Source organism: Quercus lobata, unplaced genomic scaffold, assembly GCF_001633185.2.
Source record: "Quercus lobata isolate SW786 unplaced genomic scaffold, ValleyOak3.0 Primary Assembly Scq3eQI_186, whole genome shotgun sequence".
Taxonomy (NCBI): Eukaryota; Viridiplantae; Streptophyta; class Magnoliopsida; order Fagales; family Fagaceae; genus Quercus; species Quercus lobata.
This window is the reverse complement of record NW_022154799.1, coordinates 1-19,973: the sequence shown is the minus strand read 5'-3', so window position 1 is coordinate 19,973 and position 19,973 is coordinate 1. Positions and strand designations below refer to the sequence as shown.

Sequence of the window (19,973 nt, the reverse complement as noted above, 5' to 3'; positions counted from 1 at the left end):
AGCAAAAGCTTCCGCCATGGTGCTACCCCATCTCGCAAGTACATCTGCGCAACGATTGCCTTCTTTATACACATGAACCACTTGGGCCCGGATGAACCTTGTCAGCAAGCACCTGCAATCATATAAGAGAGGGGCAAACGGCTTGTTAGTGGTTGCATTAGATTTGATAAGGTCCACCACCACTTTCACATCTAACTCCACAATCAACTGCTGGATTCCTGCATTCAAGGCCAGCTTCAACCCATCTCTTAACGCCCAAAACTCAGCAGTAATGCTGGTAGCAAATCCAATAGACCTCGCAAACCCTTTGATCCACAACCCATTGCAATCCCTTATAAGACCACCACCTCCCGCTTTGTCTGGGTTTCCACATGAAGCCCCATCCAAATTTAGTTTAAACCATCCAACAGGGGGCTTGAACCATTTCACTTGGACAATAGTTCTCTATTTAGCTTTCCTCATATTACCAACACAAAAGAAAAACTCCACAGCTTGGGTAAGACAATAGCTATGAAGATTGAGATTAAGAGGGGCATTATCAAACATCACTCTATTACGATGTTTCCAAAGATTCCAGATGGCAACACTACAAAAAAACAGGGCTATCCCAGCGTTTTGAAAAGCGCTGGGATAGGCCCAAAAAGCGCTGGGATAGGGTCAAAATTCCTATCCCGGCGTTTTTTTTCCCGGCGCTTCAAACCGCCGCGGTTTGAATGTCGGGATAGGGTCGCTGGACCTCTACCAGCGCTTTTTAAAAGCGCTGGGACAGGTCCCAGCGCTTTTCAGACCCTGTTCCGGCGTTTTTACTTGTGTCGGGATAGCCTTTGCAAAAATTTGAATATAACCTATACCAGCGCTTTTGAAAGCGCTGGAATAGGTACTACCTATGCCAGCGCTTTCTACTACCTATGCCAGCGCTTTTGAAGCGCTGGCATAGGTCTTGAACGAATAAAACTTAAAAGGCCTATACCAGCGCTTTTACAAGCGCTGGAATAGGTACTACCTATGCCAGCGCTTTCTACTACCTATACCAGCGCTTTTGAAGCGCTGGCATAGGTCTTAAATGAATAAAATCTAAAAGGCCTATACCAGCGCTTTCAGAAGCGCTGGAATAGGTTCTACCTATGCCAGCGCTTTCTACTACCTATACCAGCGCTTTTTAAGCGCTGGCATAGGTCTTAAACGAATAAAATCTAAAAGGCCTATGCCAGCGCTTTCAAAAGCGCTGGCATAGGTCCTTTTAAAAAAAATTTTTTTTTTTTTAAAATTTTTTTAGCACCTGTAATGTACCTAAAAAACATATTTTCCAATACCTATTTTATAGCAATTGTAATGAACTACAATTCATATTTTCCAATAACAAATACCATATCACATTAAACCAAGAAACTAAATATATATATATATATATTTAATTACACCATAACAATAATTACATCCCAAATGTCTAGAATTTTATACACAAAATAATACATCCCAAGTGTGTAGAATGTTATGAACAAAATAATACATTCTAAACAACTATGTACAATGTCCTACACAAAAGAATACATTCTAATTGTCTAGAATGTTATAATAAAGTTTCCAACTATGATGTGTACATATGTATCAAAGTTTGAAACTTTATTATAAATATCAAAATATCATAATAACTACTCCAAAATAGGTGCCAAAAGTATCGCCTACTGCGTATCATCAAATTATAAGTGTTGAGCACCGGGAGACTGGATATCTACTGCAGAATCACCATCACCATCCTACAAATTAAGAAACACACAATGGATTAGTGTAGTAAACAACAGAGTTAGTAGCTAAATCACACAATATCACTAGTATTACTACCAAGTGCCACATTAGCAATTAAAAGACACTCAAAATAATTGATTTTAGTTAAGCATATCAATTGGGTATTAGTCTCAATAAATTTCTCAAAAAGAGATTAGTAAGTAATTTATGCAAAAAATTCAATAAGTGATTACTTACAAATAACCTTAAAACAACCATCAATAGTTAAGCATATCAATTGTTGGTTAATGTTTGAATGTATCCCCTCTTTGTGATGTGTTTCATTATGTTAGGCAAATTCATTATTTGCTATTATGTAAAGGTGACAGTGATGATTTTTTTTGGTATTTGATGTTTGTGTGAGGAATAGTTTTAGTGAGAGCAAGATATCAAGACAAGTTTTTATTTATTTAAATGTAAATTTTGTTTATGAATAGGCTTCTAATAGGAGGAGATGTTGCAGCAAAGCTCTTTTAGTATAGAAGGTGTTTGGGAAAAAGCCAAGCCTAAAGTAGTAGTAGAAGTAGAAGAACTGTTAATCCGTCTATTGAAGTACCAATTCCTCCACTTTATCCAGAACACTACATACAAATATTTCTCTCATGCTTCCCTTTTGTCTTCATTGAATATCAGGTACGCATATGTGATAAAAACTTTTACATCCCTACAAGTTTCCTCATTATGTGATTTTAAAAAATAATTACATAAATGTCTGCTTCAATAATAACCAGTAACTTATGGAAAATGACATAACTTATGGGAGCATCCAATGCAAATATTTTTCTAACTTTTGAGCAGGTAAGATATTAGAGTTATGTTCATGCAAAAAATCAACAAACAAATTGATATGGTCAGGTCAATTGACAATAGAGAAATATCTTTCTCAAAATAACATTCTTCCTAGATTTAAAGTCTTATAATTAATTGAAATCCCTTTTGTACAAGGTCAAGTCATCAAGTTTCCCAATTCAAAGAGATACAAACATGCCAGAATGCTCAAGTTTTTTAATGTTGGAGCTCAAGCTCTAGGGGTATAGTTTTACAATATTCTCATCACCATAGAGTAGCCAAGGTGTGGCGAGCCATGCCATTATGTGTTATGTGGAACATGTGACGTGAAGGAAATAAGAGGAGCAGCATTCCTTTGATGTCTTTTATTGAGTTTTTCCAACTCTATTTCCTTTTGACTTATCCCAAAAAAGAAAAAAACTCTATTTCCCTTTGATTTGTATTCTCTGAAAAGGGAGTGTATACATCTTTTAATTTTTCCTCTCTTTTCTTTTTTTAATAAATTATTTACTTAAAAAAAAACACTAACTTATATAAGTTATGCTAAGATGTAGAAGAATGGTGATAATTTGAAATTCTTTAGGGGAAATCTCAAACTTGACCACAGCATATGGTGTTTCTAAATAATGTCAACGGAAGAACCAACGTGAATTCTCTATAAAATAAAAATAAATTCATATGGTCTGTAATTGTATGGACCTTGCTAATTAGTTGAGTCTCTATTTACTTCTCCAAAATCTTACTTTTTTGGTCCATAAGGTCTTGAAGTGCTAATTTTTCCAAATTGTACTTTTATGGAGGCACGAATACTACCTAGAGACTCATTGAAAGTTACTAGAGGGATATTATTGAGGAAAGTTCCAGTATGGGAAAACAGAGGTTTTTGGAATTGGAGTTGGAGAATAAATGTGCAGCCGTAATTTACACTCTTTGCTTGAAAGGTGATCCACAATATTTACCTATGAATTATTTCAATCTTTATTGTAGGAAAATAATATCATCATTCTTAAGTGAAATATGTGGTGATATGTGGGGATGGTGCAGATTAGGGACACATATAATGGGAGTGCTCAGAAGCGCCTGAAGTCTAGAGACCAACCACAATGTTTCCATAGGTATGGTGTTATTTTGTCTTTAAAACAAAATGAGCATGTCATGGAGGTGGAGGTCATGTTGAATATAAGCCTAGCTGTTATGGTACAATCAGAACCATAGGTGGGTGAGCGAAGCTCTTTGAAGACAGCAGTGAATTTGATGCAAACAACCTTTAAGAGTGGCTATTAAAGAGTGTAGATGGAGACCTCCTGTAGGTATGTATTATAAGGTAAATTTGGCTATCAAGTAATTGCAGAACAATACCTATCAAAAAAAGGAAATTGCAGAACAAAATATGGTATGGTTTGGGAGTAGTTCATGATAGTGGAAGCCAATGTATAAGAGCTATGTGTGCAAAAAAAAGAACCAGGGAATCACCAAATGCACATACTTTGCATTCAAACTTCTTACCGTAGACAGATTGGGAAACGATGGGTACAGTGAAGTCAACATCCTCCGCATTAACCTCATTTCAGCATCATAATGCGCACATTTCTCCTTCATTTCAGCATCATAACGCGCACATTTCTCCTTCATTTCTTCTACTTCAGCAGACAACTCGATAACCTTTTGTTCAGTTGCAGTAGATGTTGGAGGTGGCGTACTATCATCCATTGACCTCGCACGATTTCCAGAGGGGGTTGGACCAAAGCCTACCCCTCTAACACGACCACTTCTCTCTGCACCGAGGACCTGTGCAAATGCATCGTCGGGTTGCCAAAGTATGCCTGCCTCAATGTCATTTCCCCGCAACTGTGACCCCTCTGTCATAAGATGTTTCATCTTTGCCTAGTAATCACAAATAAACAAAATAACATATTAGCAACAAGGGTAATAATACACATGCCAACATGAGTAATATGCTTTTATATATATATAAGTTGGGTTGGAGTTATTATAAAAGAAAAAAAAAATGATATGTTAGGTAAAGTATTCAAACCTGTAACTCTCTTTGCAACCTTAATCATAAAAGAGTAAAGGATCTTTTAATAAATAAAAATAATAATGTTATAAACAAAAATTTCCTAACATTGTACGACCCTAATCTAATCTAATATATTGATGCCAACAATCTAATCTAATTTATTAAAGTCTCTACCATGTGACGTTAATCAAAGAACTTTTTTCCAACTCAAAACACAATACATTCAAATTACTAATATAATTTGTTAGAAATTTACAATGTTTGCTTCCGCAGTGGCATTCACAGCAACACCATCGCGGTGAGAATACGCCACTTCGTACATCTCACTTCTCTCTAGTTGCTTGCCTTTCTTTTTTGCCTACAACATGGTCAGTACATTCGACATATTAAAGTGAGGGTGTCAATTCGATGGCATTGAATCATATTTATTCCTACTTTAGAATGCAAAATAATATAAACTTTGTAATTGTAAGCATGTTATTAATATATATAATATTGTTCTTACAATGATATCCGCCGTCTGGGCCATGCTTCTGGATCCGAGCGTGTGCAACTCCGTCTGCTTGCCACGCCGCGCTTTGTTATCTTCCGACAGCTCCTACAAACATTTCAAGAAAGTCACTACCAATTACAATAACAAGCTAATATGACCAAAAATCTTGAGCATGGAACCTATAAAAGCAAAACATTTATACTACTGTAACTATCACTACCTTAAAATCTTTAGAGAACCAATACTCCACCAGGCCATGAAATTGAGTGTCATCAACCTCCGGCAGTGATAGCTGAAGTAAATCTTCCTTAGTTGTGTTCAGGTTGTAGTGCTTTTCCTTCAACTCTGTTTTGTGGCCCCTCCACAACTTCCCAATCCGTGAGAGTGACCATTTCCTTTGCTTGGCAAGTGGGATGCGGGCTGTAGGAATTACCCATCGTGCCTACCATGTGTAAAGTTGAATCAACTTTAAAATGTCACATTTTTAACATAATAGCAAACTGACATAAAGCTTTGAACAAGTAATAAAAAGTGAAGAATTTGAAAGAAAGAGAATTTGATACCAAAATTGTGTGGTTTTGAAAGAGAGATAGAACCTATTCTTGTAGTTTTCAAAAAAAAAAATTATAAGACATTTCAAATACTCAGTAAGCCCAAATAAAGCACATATCTACAAATACATATATACAAATGGACTTGGTACTCTAGTTCTAACAAAGATCCAATACACCATTATCAAGCCATAAGTCACACAATTTTTCCACAAGTAATGACATTCGTAACTTGAAGATACATTAACAAAGATCATTTCTAGGGCTTCACAAAATCTCCTCAGTTAGGACATGTCTCCTACATTAAACGACTTGCAAACTCAACAAAAATAGATTATCAATAGTCCTTACTAGCCAAATGAACAAATAGGGGTTTCCAAATTAAAGATAATTAACTTCAAACTTTAAATAAAGTCCTACCATTGAAAGAGAGATAGAATCTATTCTTGTAGTTTGCATAACCTTATATAATTTTATTTAGAAAGATTGAGTTTTATTTTGAACCAAAAGATAAAAGAAAAAAGAAGAAGAAGAAAATCATGACTATTGAAGCAATTGACTACCAGTTTGAAGGAAATTCATGGTCATTTCTTTTACCATTGCTTTTTGCCTAATACCTGAATGGCTTCCCAACACCGATTCTTGTATTGTAGTGGCATGGAATGCCATGAGCGATAATTGATTGGGCACATATCAGGCTTTCTTGCCATTGTTCCCAGCCACTTTGCAAAAGGTCCAGCATTCTCCCCGACTGGCTGGCCCGCCCCATTTATTTCCAAGAATAATTTTTTGCCCGGTGGCATATTCCATATATCATCAAATCGGTTAGGCCCACGTTTGTTGGGCACAACAACCGCTCCAGCTGTGGGTACGGTTATGGGTATGTCCTCAGTATCTATTAAAACACCAAGTTGCATCAAATTACAATGAAATACAAAAGAATGAAATGTCAACAAACTAGCCATTTACACTGGTGTAAAACTAAACTCTTAAGAATTACTTTGAATTATTTTTTATATTAGCTTGTTAATGAGGGTATTTTTGATATTAACATGGTAATATAAAAAAATTAACTCAAAGTATAACATATTCTAATATTCTTTTACCTGTAAAAATTTTTATCAGAGCTATATTTAACAAACCCTCTTTTGGATTTTTGTTCTTTCATTGACCAACATACTTACTATAGATGATTCTGATTAGAGATTGACAGATATAAAAGTCCAAAATGCATGGTAAGAGTGCAAAAGAGGTTATTAGAGAACCTGTATTTGATCTTAGAACTCACATATGACATAAATGTGGCACTCATGCAAGTAAATAATACATTCCCTTCTACTTAGGCTTTAAATGCCAAAAATGCATAGCTAGAGTAAACAAGGGAGTGTATACCACCTGTTTCAGTTTCACCCTATATAGCCACAAAGTTGATTGTTTTTGCCAAATGGTTTCTTTCCAATCAAATGAGGTCTATAATTTTAAGTTGAAATGAATTAGAAAAAGGCTAATAAAATATGGCCAAAAGATATGAATTAGAAAAAGGCTAATAAATTACTGCAGAATTTTGAGATCTGGACAAATCAATTGAGTATATTATGTAAATTACAGTGGACAACACATACTCTACTGCCTTATAAGGAATTGCATTTTTGAAATGAATTTTAGTGCACAAGAGTCAGTAATAGGCATGGGATCAATTATTGGAAATGCTATTGTTTATTATAATGGGAGAAAATTCAAATATGTGAAGCCTTCATTGCTATGGCCATAACAAAATGTCTCTGCATAGAGCACTGTCCTAGAAACATATTTATTAATACATTAATAGTGAACCTATAAACTTCTAATTATCTTACAAATTACTTAAATTGGATTTTATTTATGAAAAACAAAACAGATTTACAATAGATATAGAAATAATTATTTCAAAAACAAATATGAAAAAAAATATATAGGAATGGAATTTCATAATCATGCTATTAAGTACAAATTTAGAAATATACCAACCTGGTGCTAGTGTCTCGTCATCACTCCCCTGGGACTGTCGTCTATCATCATCAGCTGAAGGAGCTTGTTGGCGTGATGGTACTTCATTCGACCCCACATGTGAGGAGCTCTCACCAGACTCAACGAACTGAAGTCGCCGCTTCCTCCCCATTCTTGTGTGCAGTACCTAAACAATGCAAGCTTGTTAGTTATAAAAAACATAATGTATATAATATCTAACAAACGCTTTAAACATGTAGCACTTCACAAGCACACTACCAAGCCACACATATGGAAGCAATTGAGTTTTCATTTACTTAAGTCCAAAAACAGTATATGTGACAATGAAAATGCATATTCTAATTTAAAGTGTTATAATAGGAACGTATTAGTTCAAAAGATGGTCTTACTACATTATACTACTAATCGTCGTTGTACTCATCGTCGCTATACTCCTCATTGCTGACTTCGTCATCAATAAAGTCATTATCATCTATGAAGTCCCCATCTTGCTTCTCGTTCCCCTCAATGACCATTGCATCAATTGTGGTTCCTTGGACATCAGGTCGAGCCAAACCAATGTTGTCAGAAGCCACATTGTCACTGATATTGTAGGGAACATTTTCGCAATAAGTATCACCATCATCATCCTCACACAAGGGACCACTGCCCGCGTCAAACACATCCCTTGCTTTAGTTTTAACAACTACAAACCAATCTTTGTCCCTCTTGTCCTCTACATAAAACACTTGTGAAGCTTCAGATGCTAATACATATGGCTCATCCATCAGTTCATCCCCCACATGTATCAAGCGGGTAAAATTCACAAGTGGAAACCCTAACTCATCAATCTTGTACCCCCGGCTACTAAGAACGTCAACCCATTTACATTTGAATAGCACATGTCTTATTTTATCTGAATAATTCAACTCAATAATATCTGTTACAATACCATAGTAAGCAACGCCACCGTCAGTCACAACACTTACTCCACTGTTTTGAGTTTTCTTATTCTTCTCCGAATCTTTAGTTCGAAATTTTAAACCATTGGTGACATAGTGCTTCATCCGCTTGGCTCTAGAATAGGGACATGCACCAATTGTACTAAGAGTAACGCTAAGTTTCTGCCTGTCAGCATCACTCATGGACATAACCTAACACGTTTATACGTACATATTATAAGTTAGTTTACTTCCCATATACAGCCATGAAAAAAGTCACTAGCATTCATACTTACAAGATCTCTAAACCAGCCACAAAACTTCTCCATGTGGTGCTTATGAATGACATTATCAGTTATACGACGGCGGGCCTTTCCTAGTTCATCCTCGATCACATGTTTGTGCATACTGTGCATGCATTTGTGTTAGTCATAATAAAACAGTATTTCTAGTAATCGACTACGATCGTAAACTAATTGAATCAACTATAACTTACTTGCGAAAATGTCCAACGTCGGCACAATTGAAAAGAATGTAACGATGAGCTTGAATTAATTCCGTTTGACTTGGTGTGAAGTAAGACACTGCACCGGTAGAATTTTCCACCGTTCTGATAGGTCGCGTGAAAATTGTTTCAATGCCATGCATGTACCTTGAACAGAATGTTAAGCACTCTTCAACTATGTACCCCTGAGCTATAGATCCTTCTGGAGCGGCTTTATTTCGTACGTAAGACTTCAGTCGAGATAGGTACCTAGGCACAATACCGAACTCCCCAATTGAACAACGTACCATGCATTAAAATACCAAATCAATCATAAGCCAAATATTAGGATTACCTCTCAATAGGATACATCCAACGATAATGAACTGGTCCACCAAGCTTCGCTTCCCTTGCCAAATGCATGACTACATGTACCATAATTGTGAAAAATGATGGAGGAAATATCTTCTCCAATTCGCACAACGTGACTGCAATATCTTTCTCGAGGTTTTCAAGATCTGGCACAGTCAATGTTTTGGAACAAATTTCACGGAAATAACATGATAACTTGATCAAAGGCCTTGTTACTTGTGACGGCAATGATCCGCGCAAAGCTATTGGAAGGAGTTGTTGCATCAAGATGTGGTCATCATGGCTCTTTAAACCAGAAATCTTGCGTTCTTTGAGATGGACACGACGTGAGATATTCGAAGAATACCCATCGGGCACTCTTATATCCTTCAAAACTTGTAGGAACCCGTCTTTCTCACTTGTAGTCATATTATAACAAGCTGCTGGCATCTCAACCGTATCAACCCCTTTATGGACTAGATGAAGTTCACTCCGTATACCCATGGCCTTTAAGTCAAGGCGTGCCTGGTAGGTGTCCTTTGTCTTGCCATCCAAGTCTAGCAACGTCGCCATTATATTATCAGTCACATTCTTCTCTGTATGCATCACATCAATATTGTGACGCAACTTCTGATCAGCCCAATAGGGCAAGGTGAACAAAATGCTTCTCTTTTTCCAGACACACGCATCCTCCCCCCTCTTTCTTTTGTTATAAAGAGCCTGATGTTTCTTCCCAAGACAACGTCCAACTAACTTCTCTGTTTGCTGCATGATCTTTGAGCCCGATGGTGTCACTGGAGCCACTCTAAACTCCTTAGTCCCATCAAAATTTATATCATCTTCACGGAACTCGTGATCGTTATCCAACCATCGCCTATGTCCCATGTAACAAACTTTCCGGCCATGTTTAAGGTAGTGGGACTCGGTATCATCCATGCAACATGGACATGCAAGAAAACCCTTTGTACTCCAACCGGAAATGTCAGCGTATGCAGGAAAATCATTTATGGTCCACATTAGTGCTACACGCAATTGGAATCTAGTATTAGAAGATGCGTCAAATGATTCGACTCCAACATCCCACAGCTCTCTCAATTCTTCTACCAAGGGCTGTAGGTACACATCTATAGCAATCCCAGGTGAGGTAGGACCAGGAATTACAAGTGACAAGATCAAGGAAGACCTTTTCATGCACATCCAAGGAGGGAGGTTGTATGGAACCAACACAACCGGCCATGTACTATGCGTGGTACTCATGTTTCCATACGGATTGAACCCATCCGCTGCTAACCCAAGTCTAACATTGCGGGGGTCAGATGCGAACTCTACATGCTTATCATCAAATTCTTTCCAAGCTTCAGAATCAGCGGGATGCCTCATTACCCCATCATTTGTTCGACCAATAGCATGCCATTTCATATTAGTGGCTAGTTCGGATGATAGAAAGAGTCGTTGCAATCTTGGCTTTAAAGGGAACCAATGTAGGACCTTTGCAGCTTTCTTCTTGCTTTTGCTTGATGAAGCCTGTGTCTTATCAGCTACAGGCGACTCGGGTGGTTTCCATCTTGATACCTCACAATGTGGGCAAGCATCAAGGTTACTCTTCTCCTTCCAATAAAGCATGCAGTCATTAGGACAAGCATGAATCTTCTCATAACCCAAACCCAAATCCGTAATTATCTTCTTAGCCTCATAGCAATCTTTTGGCAACTTAGCATCCGAAGGAAACATATCTTGCAAGACTTGAAGCAACAAAGTGAACGATTTGTTAGTCCAACCACAAAGAGTCTTTAAGTGGTACAAAACCACAATGGCTGAGAATATGCTAAATTTTGTACACCCTTCGTATAAAGGTTTCTCCACATCTTGTATTCGGTCGTAAAACTTTTTTGCATCATCATTGGGACCTTCAACCGGTTGTTGCACAGAAGGACCATCTGGACCTTGCTGTACACTAGGACCTTCGTCCATTGAATCCGGTGCCATATCATGCATAGGGTGTAAGTCATGCAACATCCCATGGAAATCGCCATATTGATCCAAAGTCTCATGCACACGACTACTTCCACCTTCAGTAGTGGTCGGTGTAGACTCAAATTCCCCATTAAACACCCAAGTTCTATAATTCTTCACCATCCCAAATGAGTACAGGTGATCACGCACGACCTCTACATCAAAAATGTATCTATGCCTACAGTTCCTACAAGGACATGAGATCTTCCCTTGACATGCTGTGCGAGAAGCAAACTCCACAAATGAGTCAAGCCCATGGAAGTATTCTTCAGAACCCTTTTTAGCGTCCATCCAACTCTTATCCATTGATATGTGTCGAATTATGAGGCGCACCTACACTACAATTTCACCATTGCACATCGAGTTTCAAAAATGTAAGTCACAAAACAAACAACACTTCTAATAGAAAATACTCCACCTTTTCTCTCCATGCAAGCCACCCGCTTGCTCCAAAACAACAATCCACCACAGCAATAATGTAGACACATTATATGTGTATCTATATAGTATATATAGTAATCTATGTCCCTCCTTAAATTTTTTGTATTCTTATGTAAGATGATTCCTAGTTTTCATGAACAAGCTTATTTATAGAGTAATGACATTTTGATTAGTAATAGCTTTACTTAAGTAATCGCAAAGCATAATAGAAAATTACAAAAGCGGTAAATGGTAATAAACCAAATCACAAACTACAAAGGAAGTAAATGGTAATAAACCAAAACACAAAACTCAAACTATATGATCCATAAAAACAAAGAACTACAATAATTCTTTACATTAGAATGGTAAAGGTTGAGCATGAGAAAATTTATTCATAGCTATAAATAATTATAGATATAAACCCATTCAAAACTTTGTTTTTAAATAATTCAGAGGTATTTTGGCCATTTTATGGGTTTTGGGGAGTATTTTGGTCATTTTTAGATTTCAGGGATATTTTGGTCATTTTTAGGTTCCAAGGGTATTTTGGTCATTTTTTGAGTTCAGGGGTATTTTGGTCATTTTGTAGGTTTCGTGATTATTTTGGTAATTTTTCGATTTTGGAGGTATTTTAGTCATTTTTCAGGTTTTGGGGATATTTTGGTCATTTTTAGGTTTTGGGGATATTTTGGTCATTTTTTTTTAGTTTCGAAGGTATTTTGGACATTTTGTAGGTTTCGTGGTTATTTTGGAAATTTTGAGGTTTTGGGGTATTTTGGTCATTTTCGAAGATTTTAGAGTACTTTCGTTATTTACACTTTAGGGGCATTTTGGTAATTTTGATAATTGGATGTGTTGGGGTTTACCCATAATAATTGGGTTAGGTTGGGTTTGGGTTAGAAACAATTAGTTAAATATGTTTTAATGAGTAAACCCCAACCCATTAAAACCAAGTGCCATGAAACAAAATTGCTTGTTAATTTTCTCCCCCACAATCGTATTCTCTATAAAAGAGTTTAGAAAGGTTTAATGAGGTTCCGTTCATTGTTGGAGGGAATATGATCATCTCCATTTGAAATGGATGGATTTCATCATTCAAATTAAGTACTACAATTGTAAAGATTTATCTAAATTATAGTATAATAGTGATATTGTAACTAATTAACTATCTATTCTTTCCATTAGCCAATGGACCACAACTAAAATAATATTAATCAATAAAAGTTGGATGGTGAAGTCCTTTAAAAAAAAAAAAATCAAATCCGTTATTTATTTATATTATATGATTTTCAAAGTTTTTTTTTAATTGATTTTTTATATGATTTTCAAAGTAGTATCCAAATTTCAATTCCAAAATTGAAAGTTGGGTAATTTGTGAATCTCAAGCCCCAGTACCCCAATGAATAACTTCAAAATCCATCCAAAGTTCCTGAGCCTTAAAGAAGTCCAAACACAAAAGGATACAACAAGCCCAACCCAACACACAAACACACCCACCAAATCGGTAATCAACTTCCTTTTTGTAATCTTGACATTTTTCAAGAAAAATAAAAAATAAAAAACTTCATTTTTTTTAACATTAAATATATTTGTCTATTTGAACCTCAAGTTCTTGTTTGCGTACTTCCTCCTTTCTGGCTTTTGATCTAGCACTTCTTTGCACCTCAAAGATCACAACAACTCCTGCAACCTATATAAGCAGAAATTAGATCATGAAGCAACAACAAAGTCGTAGTCCCAAAATAACTTGTGTCATTTTTGATAAGCAAAAAAATTATTTCCGATAAGTGAATAATATATCTCTAGATATATAATTGGATTTTTGTGAGATGAGCATTCAATTTGTATATGCTAAATATGTGTATGTATGTATCAGGCAATTGACATTCTTGTCCCCTATACGTACAAATTACAAAGGCCCTCTATATATTAAATACAATGCATGCAAAAGTGGTGTTTTTTTTTCCCCTGTGGTTAGATAGATACCACCTTTGATGGGTAGAAAACAAATGCTTTACAATTAAGAATCATGAAATTGTAGGCAGAAACCAACTTTTACGTTTGCATCACTAGTTTGTGCAGTGCAGGGTAGTGGTAAATGAATATGCTGCTCTTTGATCTGTGATATCATTTTATTCTATTGAAAATGCTAAGTTGCATTTCTGTTAAGGTATCATAGTTTATTCTTTTAAAAAAAAAAAAAAAACTATGTCAGCATGGTTTGTATGAATGACACTTGGAAGGATGATGATGAAAATAAAGGCGCCTTAAACACCTAAGGCAAGGTGCCTTTAGTGAGGCACTCAATTTTAGAGCCTACACGAGCAACATGGCCGCCTTCAAGTTAGAAGTTTTATGACACAAGATCGACTTACTAAACTCAAAGTTCATACCTTCATTAAATGTTTAAATCCAAATATTTTTTGTGAGAACAACCATTCAATGAATCAGGAACAAATTATAAATTTGAAAGTATAATAAATGCAAGGAATAATTTGAATAATAATCAAAATTTTGGAAAATTTGTCAGAATTTATTTGGTAAAATAATCAATACAAGAACTAATAATAAGAGCTATATCACAAATGCTTTCATCTCCTACGCCAGAGAAATCTACCAAGGGAGGAGCTTGCATGAAGTTACAGCTCCTTCCAACTTTGGGAAAGGCATTGTTACCCATCCTTTGGCAAAATAACAGGTGCTAAATCAGTGAGTTGCCTTGACATTTTCAGAGCTAATGTGATCACAAAAGTATCTACAGATGGTATCAAGCCAACAAAAGGTAACTAGCTTTGATCCAAAAATGCAAGAAATATACTTCAAATTAAGCAGAATTCAAGCAAAACTTATTTATAAAATGCAAGGAACATGTGACTAAATCCATCCAAAACCTTGACTGAGAGGAAGGCATGAACTTTTATGCACATTCGATAACATTCGAATTGATGAATTCAATATTTTCCTCATTCACTAAGTTAAGTGGAAAACATTTTACAAAGGCTACTACTACAGAAGGCAGATGAATATCCATCTCTTGAAAGAACTTGGAAGCATAAGTATAAAAAAGAAAGTGCCTGAGCTTTGAATGTAACTTTTCAAAAATATCAATGCAACAATATTAAATACTTTTAGCAGGTTAGTAAAAGCATGTTGCTTAATGGAATCCTTGTACAGCTTGTGTGATTGTGTGACCCAAGCATGACTTTGAATCACTGCACACATTATCATAACTACAAACCGAAGTTATTATGATTAAGTTGAGAGAGAGAGAGGTACTGGAAATATTTTCCAATAGATTCCAGTCCCAAAGTTCTAATAAGTAGGCACCCATTAATTTTGAGACGTGTAAGCTCCTTGCAACCAGTTGCAATTGCTTCCAAACCCTTGTCACTCAGGAAATAGCAATCATTGCCAATAGGACCTAGACCCCTCAAATGTGTACATCAAAGAAAATAAGGAAAGAGATTCTAAGTGGGAGTAAAGGAATAGACAGCACAATGAGGCCAATTAGAACTGACGATACAACAAAGACTCGCTCAACTTCATCAATAATTCCAACTACTATAAAAGATAAATGTGTCCAAGAATAATAGAAAACACACATCAAAGTCTTATGATAACTCAGATGAAGGGCCCCACCAAAAAAAAAAAACTACAAACAACTATTGGCAGAACTGAGTTCCATCATAAGCTTATAAAGTAACTTTTACCATGATAGTATCACATGTATCTAGAAATTCATGGTCAACTTATTAGTTAGAGTTCGCTTAAATCTTTCATAGCACCAAAAGGTGCATAAAAAAAAATAAATTATTGAAATTAAAAAAGAAATCACTCATTGGCACAGCTGCCAACAGGATACTTTTTCCAGTGTACTTAGCTAGTCGGAAAATTTATTTAAAGATAAAACAATAACCAGATATTTCTTACCACTTCACTAATATTCTCAAGGAGTCAAAATGAAATACTGAAAGTTACTGATTCACAATATAGAAACCATACCTGCTCATGTGCATATTTGAAATCCTCCAACCAATTCTTTGATGATGAAATCACCACAACAAATAGAATGCAACTAAAAAAAAATCATATGAAATTCGTAGGTTTAGCTATGAACGATTTAGGTATAAAAAAAAGAGAATCTCTCTCTAATAAGAGAATAAAAACTCACCTTGCGTTAAATACCCTGCCTTTAGTTTTTCAGAAACGGCAACAACTGAAAGGATCTAAACATCGACGATAGCAGAAGACATAAAAAAACCTGTGATGAAAAATAAAACTAAAACTGAATAAAACTTTCCTAAGAAACAAACAAAGGCCTACACAGAACAAAACCCACAATTAAAAAACACAGAACAAAACCCACAAATAAAAAATCGAAGGTTTAGGAAAACTGAGCTACTTATGTGGAATATTATAATGGGGCTTCGTGAAGAAGAAGAAGATGGAAGAAAAAGAGAGTTGATCAGCGTTGAAAGATCTTAGAGAGAGGGATGGAGACCGAGGATGGCCGCGGTGGCTGTGTTGTTGTAGGTGGTGGTGTCGGTGGCAGAAGGCAAGGCTGACGGAGTGTGAGGGAGTGTGAGGGAGAGTGAGGGAGGTTGTCCCTTTCTAGATCGGAGGACTGTTGGACCGGCGGCGGGGAGGACGGTGGTGGCTATGCAGTTTGAGTGGCGAGGGAACAGAGACAAGAGTGAGGGTAGAGAGTGTTTGGGAAATCCGATGTTTTGATCTAAGTGAGAGAATAGTGTCAAAATTTTGGTGGGAACCGAAGTGTTTTAGAGGGAATTTAGCAGATTTTTATTGTGACAACATTTTGATCTATTATATCGGATTTAAAGTTGCTGCAATAAAGAAAGAGTAGGCTAAGGTTTATTATGACAGTAATATAACTTGTTGTGGCGAAAATCAAGCCCGCCTTAATAGCTCTTTACGTTTTTTTTTAATAAAATAATATTTAATACTTCAAATTAAAAAAATATAATTTAATCCTACAAATTAACAAATATTATAATTTAATACTTCAAATTACTAAAATTAAATTTAATACTACAATTGTCAAGAAAATATAATTTAGTAATAAATAACAATATAATTAATACTTCCAATTATGTAAATATATTTTAATACTACAAATTAATTGAGTATAATTTAATGATTAATAAGATTTAATATAATACTTCAAATTAATAAAATATAATTTAACAGTAGAAATTAATAAAATAAATTATATTTTTTAATAATTCAATTTAACAAAATTTAATTTAATTTAATACTTCAAATTAATAAAATATAATTCCTCACTAAAAATATCACCAAAACCTAAAAATTGGCCAAAATAACCTCGAAACCTAAAAATTAACCAAAATAACCACGAAGCCTGAAAATTAACCAAAATAACCTAGAAACCTAAAAATGATCAAAATACCTTCGAAACCTAAAAAATGATTGAAATACCCTGAAAACCTAAAAATTAACTGAAATATCCCCTGAAACCTAAAAAATGACCAAAGTACCCCTGAAACCGACATATGACCAAAATAACCCCTAAACCTTAAAATGACCAAAATATCCTCGAAACATAAAAAATGACCAAAATACCCTGAAACCTACAAAATGACAAAAATGCCCCTTAAACCTGTAAGTCGATAAAAATACCACCAAAACCTAAAAATTGGCCAAAATAACCTTGAAGCTTAAAACTTAACCAAAATAACCCCTAAAACCTACATATGACCAAAATACCCCCGAAACCTTAAAAATGGCCAAAATAACCCCGAAGCCTAAAAATTAACCAAAATAACCTAGAAACCTAAAAATGATCGAAATACCTTTGAAACCTAAAAAATGATCGAAATACCTTGAAAACCTAAAAATTAACTGAAATACCCCCTAAAACCTAAAAAATGACCAAAGTACCCCTGAAACCTACATATGACCAAAATAACCCCTAAACCTTAAAATGACAAAAATATCCTTGAAATCTAAAAAATGGCCAAAATACCTTGAAACCTATAAAATGACAAAAATGCCTCTTAAACCTGTAAGTCGATAAAAATACCACCAAAACCTAAAAATTGGCCAAAATAACCTCGAAGCCAAAAGATTAACCAAAAATAACCTCGTAATCTAAAAATTACCAAAATACCCCTGAAACCTTAAAAATGACCAAAATAACCCCGAAACCTGAAAATTACCAAAATAACCTAGAAACCTAAAAATGATCGAAATACCCTGAAAACCTAAAAATTAACTTAAATACCCCCTGAAATCTAAAAAATGACCAAAGTACCCCTTAAATAGCCCCTAAACATTAAAATGACCATAATATCCTCGAAACCTGAAAAATGACCAAAATACCTCGAAACCTATAAGATGACAAAAATGCCCCTTAAACCTGTAAGTCGATAAAAATACACCCTAAACCTAAAAAATTACCAAAATCCCCCCTAAAACTAAGAAATGACCAAAATACTCCCTAAACATAACAAATGACCAAAATACCCCCTAAACCCCTATTTTGGTAATTTTAGAGGCTTTGGGTATATTTTGTTCATCTTATAGGATTAGTGGTATGTAGGTCATTTTAGATATTTTGAGGTGTACTATTTTGGTCGTTTTAGGGGTTTCAGGGTATTTTTGGTAATTTTAGATGTTTCAAGTGGTTTGTGGCCATTTTTGAGGTTTTGGGGTTATTTGGGTGATTTCAAAGGTTTAGGGGTATTTTCATCACTTTATAGGTTTGAGGGTATTTTGGTCATTTTTTAGGTTTCAGGGGTATTCTAGTTATTTTTTTTGGTTTAGGGGGATATTTTGGTAATTTTATAATTTTAGGGGGGTATTTTGGTCATTTTATACTTTTAGGGGGGATATTTTGGTCATTTTTAGGTTTCGAGATTATTTTTGTCAATTTTTAGGCTTCGGGGTTATTTTGGTCGTTTTTAGGTTTCAAGGTTATTTTGATAAATTTTTAGGCTTCAAGGTTATTTTGGCCATTTTTTAGGTTTTAAGGATATTTTGGTTATTTTTAGGTTTTGAGTGGTATTTAGTAGGGGTGTCAATTCGGGTTAGCGTGTTGGGTTCGTGTCGTGTCGAGGTAGGGGTATTCAATTAAATGACTCAACCCTAACCCGACCCATTTAATAATTGTGTCATGATCCTTCAACCCTAACCCGACCTGTTAATAAGACGAGTTGACCTGACCCAACCCATTTGACACACTTAATAAACGAGTTGTATTGGGTTAACACGAATGTAACACAACCCATTTCAACCTGCATAATATTAAATATAACATCTATCTAATCCTAAAAAGCAATGCATACACTTCAAGTCTTCAACCCACATTCAAAATAATATAGTTCAACAAAAATATAATATTCATTTAGAAATAAGTTCCTTACACTCCAAAATTAGTGCATACACTTCAACCCAAATTCAAAATAACAAAGTTTAACAAAAATAAAATAACATAGTTTAACAAAAATATAATATCCTTGGAATTTGTCAAATGCTAAGTATCAATATTGAAAGAATTTGAGCAAACAGTAGACTAATCCTGACTATAACCACGATTATAATCTATAGATTCTTTGTTAATGTCCAAATTCATAACATCTTCCACAAGCTCATCCAATTTTATTTGTGTAAGTTTTATGCCAAAAAAAAAAAAAGTATAAGTAGTTCTAGGGTTTGAAAGTTTCAATTTTCAATTATATCCCTTATAAATTTTTATAATTATTCACTTTTCTTTCTAAATTTAAAATATATGTTGGATATAAAAGGTATTTGACAAATCTAAAATAAAATAAATATTTATTTGTTATACGAATTAAACGGGTTGTGTTAAGTGAGTCATTTCGGGTTGACACAAATAAATTGGTGTGTCAAACGTGTCTATTGCGGGTTACGCGGATTGACCCGCTTATGACACGTTTCTTATCGTGTCGCTTTCGGGTCGACCCGTTTATGACCCAAACCCATTAAGGCCCAACCCTAACCCAAAAAAACCCGTGTTGGGTTTGTGTCGTGTTCGCGGGTTGGGTCGAACATTGACACTCCTAGTATTTAGGTCTTTTTTGGATTTCAGGGGTATTTTGGTCATTTTTTGTGTTTTTAGAGTATTTTGGTAATTATT

The 19,973-nt window shown here is 35.2% G+C and overlaps 2 protein-coding genes and 1 long non-coding RNA gene across 3 annotated transcripts; 1 reads left to right on the top strand and 2 right to left on the bottom strand.

Moving 5' to 3' along the window:
* Window positions 1-2,234: 2,234 nt before the first annotated feature.
* LOC115973397 lies at window positions 2,235-4,499 on the top strand. Its single transcript, XR_004087706.1, has 3 exons — window positions 2,235-2,418; window positions 3,375-3,515; window positions 3,619-4,499. It is a non-coding gene; the product is annotated as an uncharacterized LOC115973397 (long non-coding RNA).
* Window positions 4,500-4,838: 339 nt separating this feature from the next.
* On the bottom strand, window positions 4,839-7,796 carry LOC115973400. Its single transcript, XM_031093659.1, has 5 exons — window positions 7,646-7,796; window positions 6,256-6,533; window positions 5,308-5,529; window positions 5,100-5,192; window positions 4,839-4,952 (listed from the first exon to the last, which is right to left on the bottom strand). The coding sequence occupies exons 1-5, from the start codon at window positions 7,794-7,796 to the stop codon at window positions 4,839-4,841; spliced, it is 858 nt and encodes a 285-aa protein (XP_030949519.1).
* A 250-nt stretch (window positions 7,797-8,046) lies between these two features.
* Window positions 8,047-11,719, bottom strand: LOC115973398. The gene is made up of 4 exons (XM_031093657.1): window positions 9,405-11,719; window positions 9,062-9,319; window positions 8,862-8,973; window positions 8,047-8,778 (listed from the first exon to the last, which is right to left on the bottom strand). The coding sequence occupies exons 1-4, from the start codon at window positions 11,717-11,719 to the stop codon at window positions 8,047-8,049; spliced, it is 3,417 nt and encodes a 1,138-aa protein (XP_030949517.1).
* Between the last annotated feature and the right edge of the window lie 8,254 nt (window positions 11,720-19,973).

Coding starts and splice junctions, on each gene's coding strand:
- LOC115973400 (XM_031093659.1), bottom strand. CDS start 7,796: ATGGGGAGGAAGCGGCGACTTCAGTTCGTTGAGTCTGGTGAGAGCTCC. Junction 5,530..6,255: donor GGTGTTGGGAAGCCATTCAG/GTATTAGGCAAA, acceptor TACACATGGTAG/GCACGATGGGTAATTCCTAC. Junction 5,193..5,307: donor GGTTCTCTAAAGATTTTAAG/GTAGTGATAGTT, acceptor AAATGTTTGTAG/GAGCTGTCGGAAGATAACAA.
- LOC115973398 (XM_031093657.1), bottom strand. CDS start 11,719: ATGGATAAGAGTTGGATGGACGCTAAAAAGGGTTCTGAAGAATACTTC. Junction 9,320..9,404: donor TGGATGTATCCTATTGAGAG/GTAATCCTAATA, acceptor TATTGTGCCTAG/GTACCTATCTCGACTGAAGT. Junction 8,779..8,861: donor GTGGCTGGTTTAGAGATCTT/GTAAGTATGAAT, acceptor TAAACGTGTTAG/GTTATGTCCATGAGTGATGC.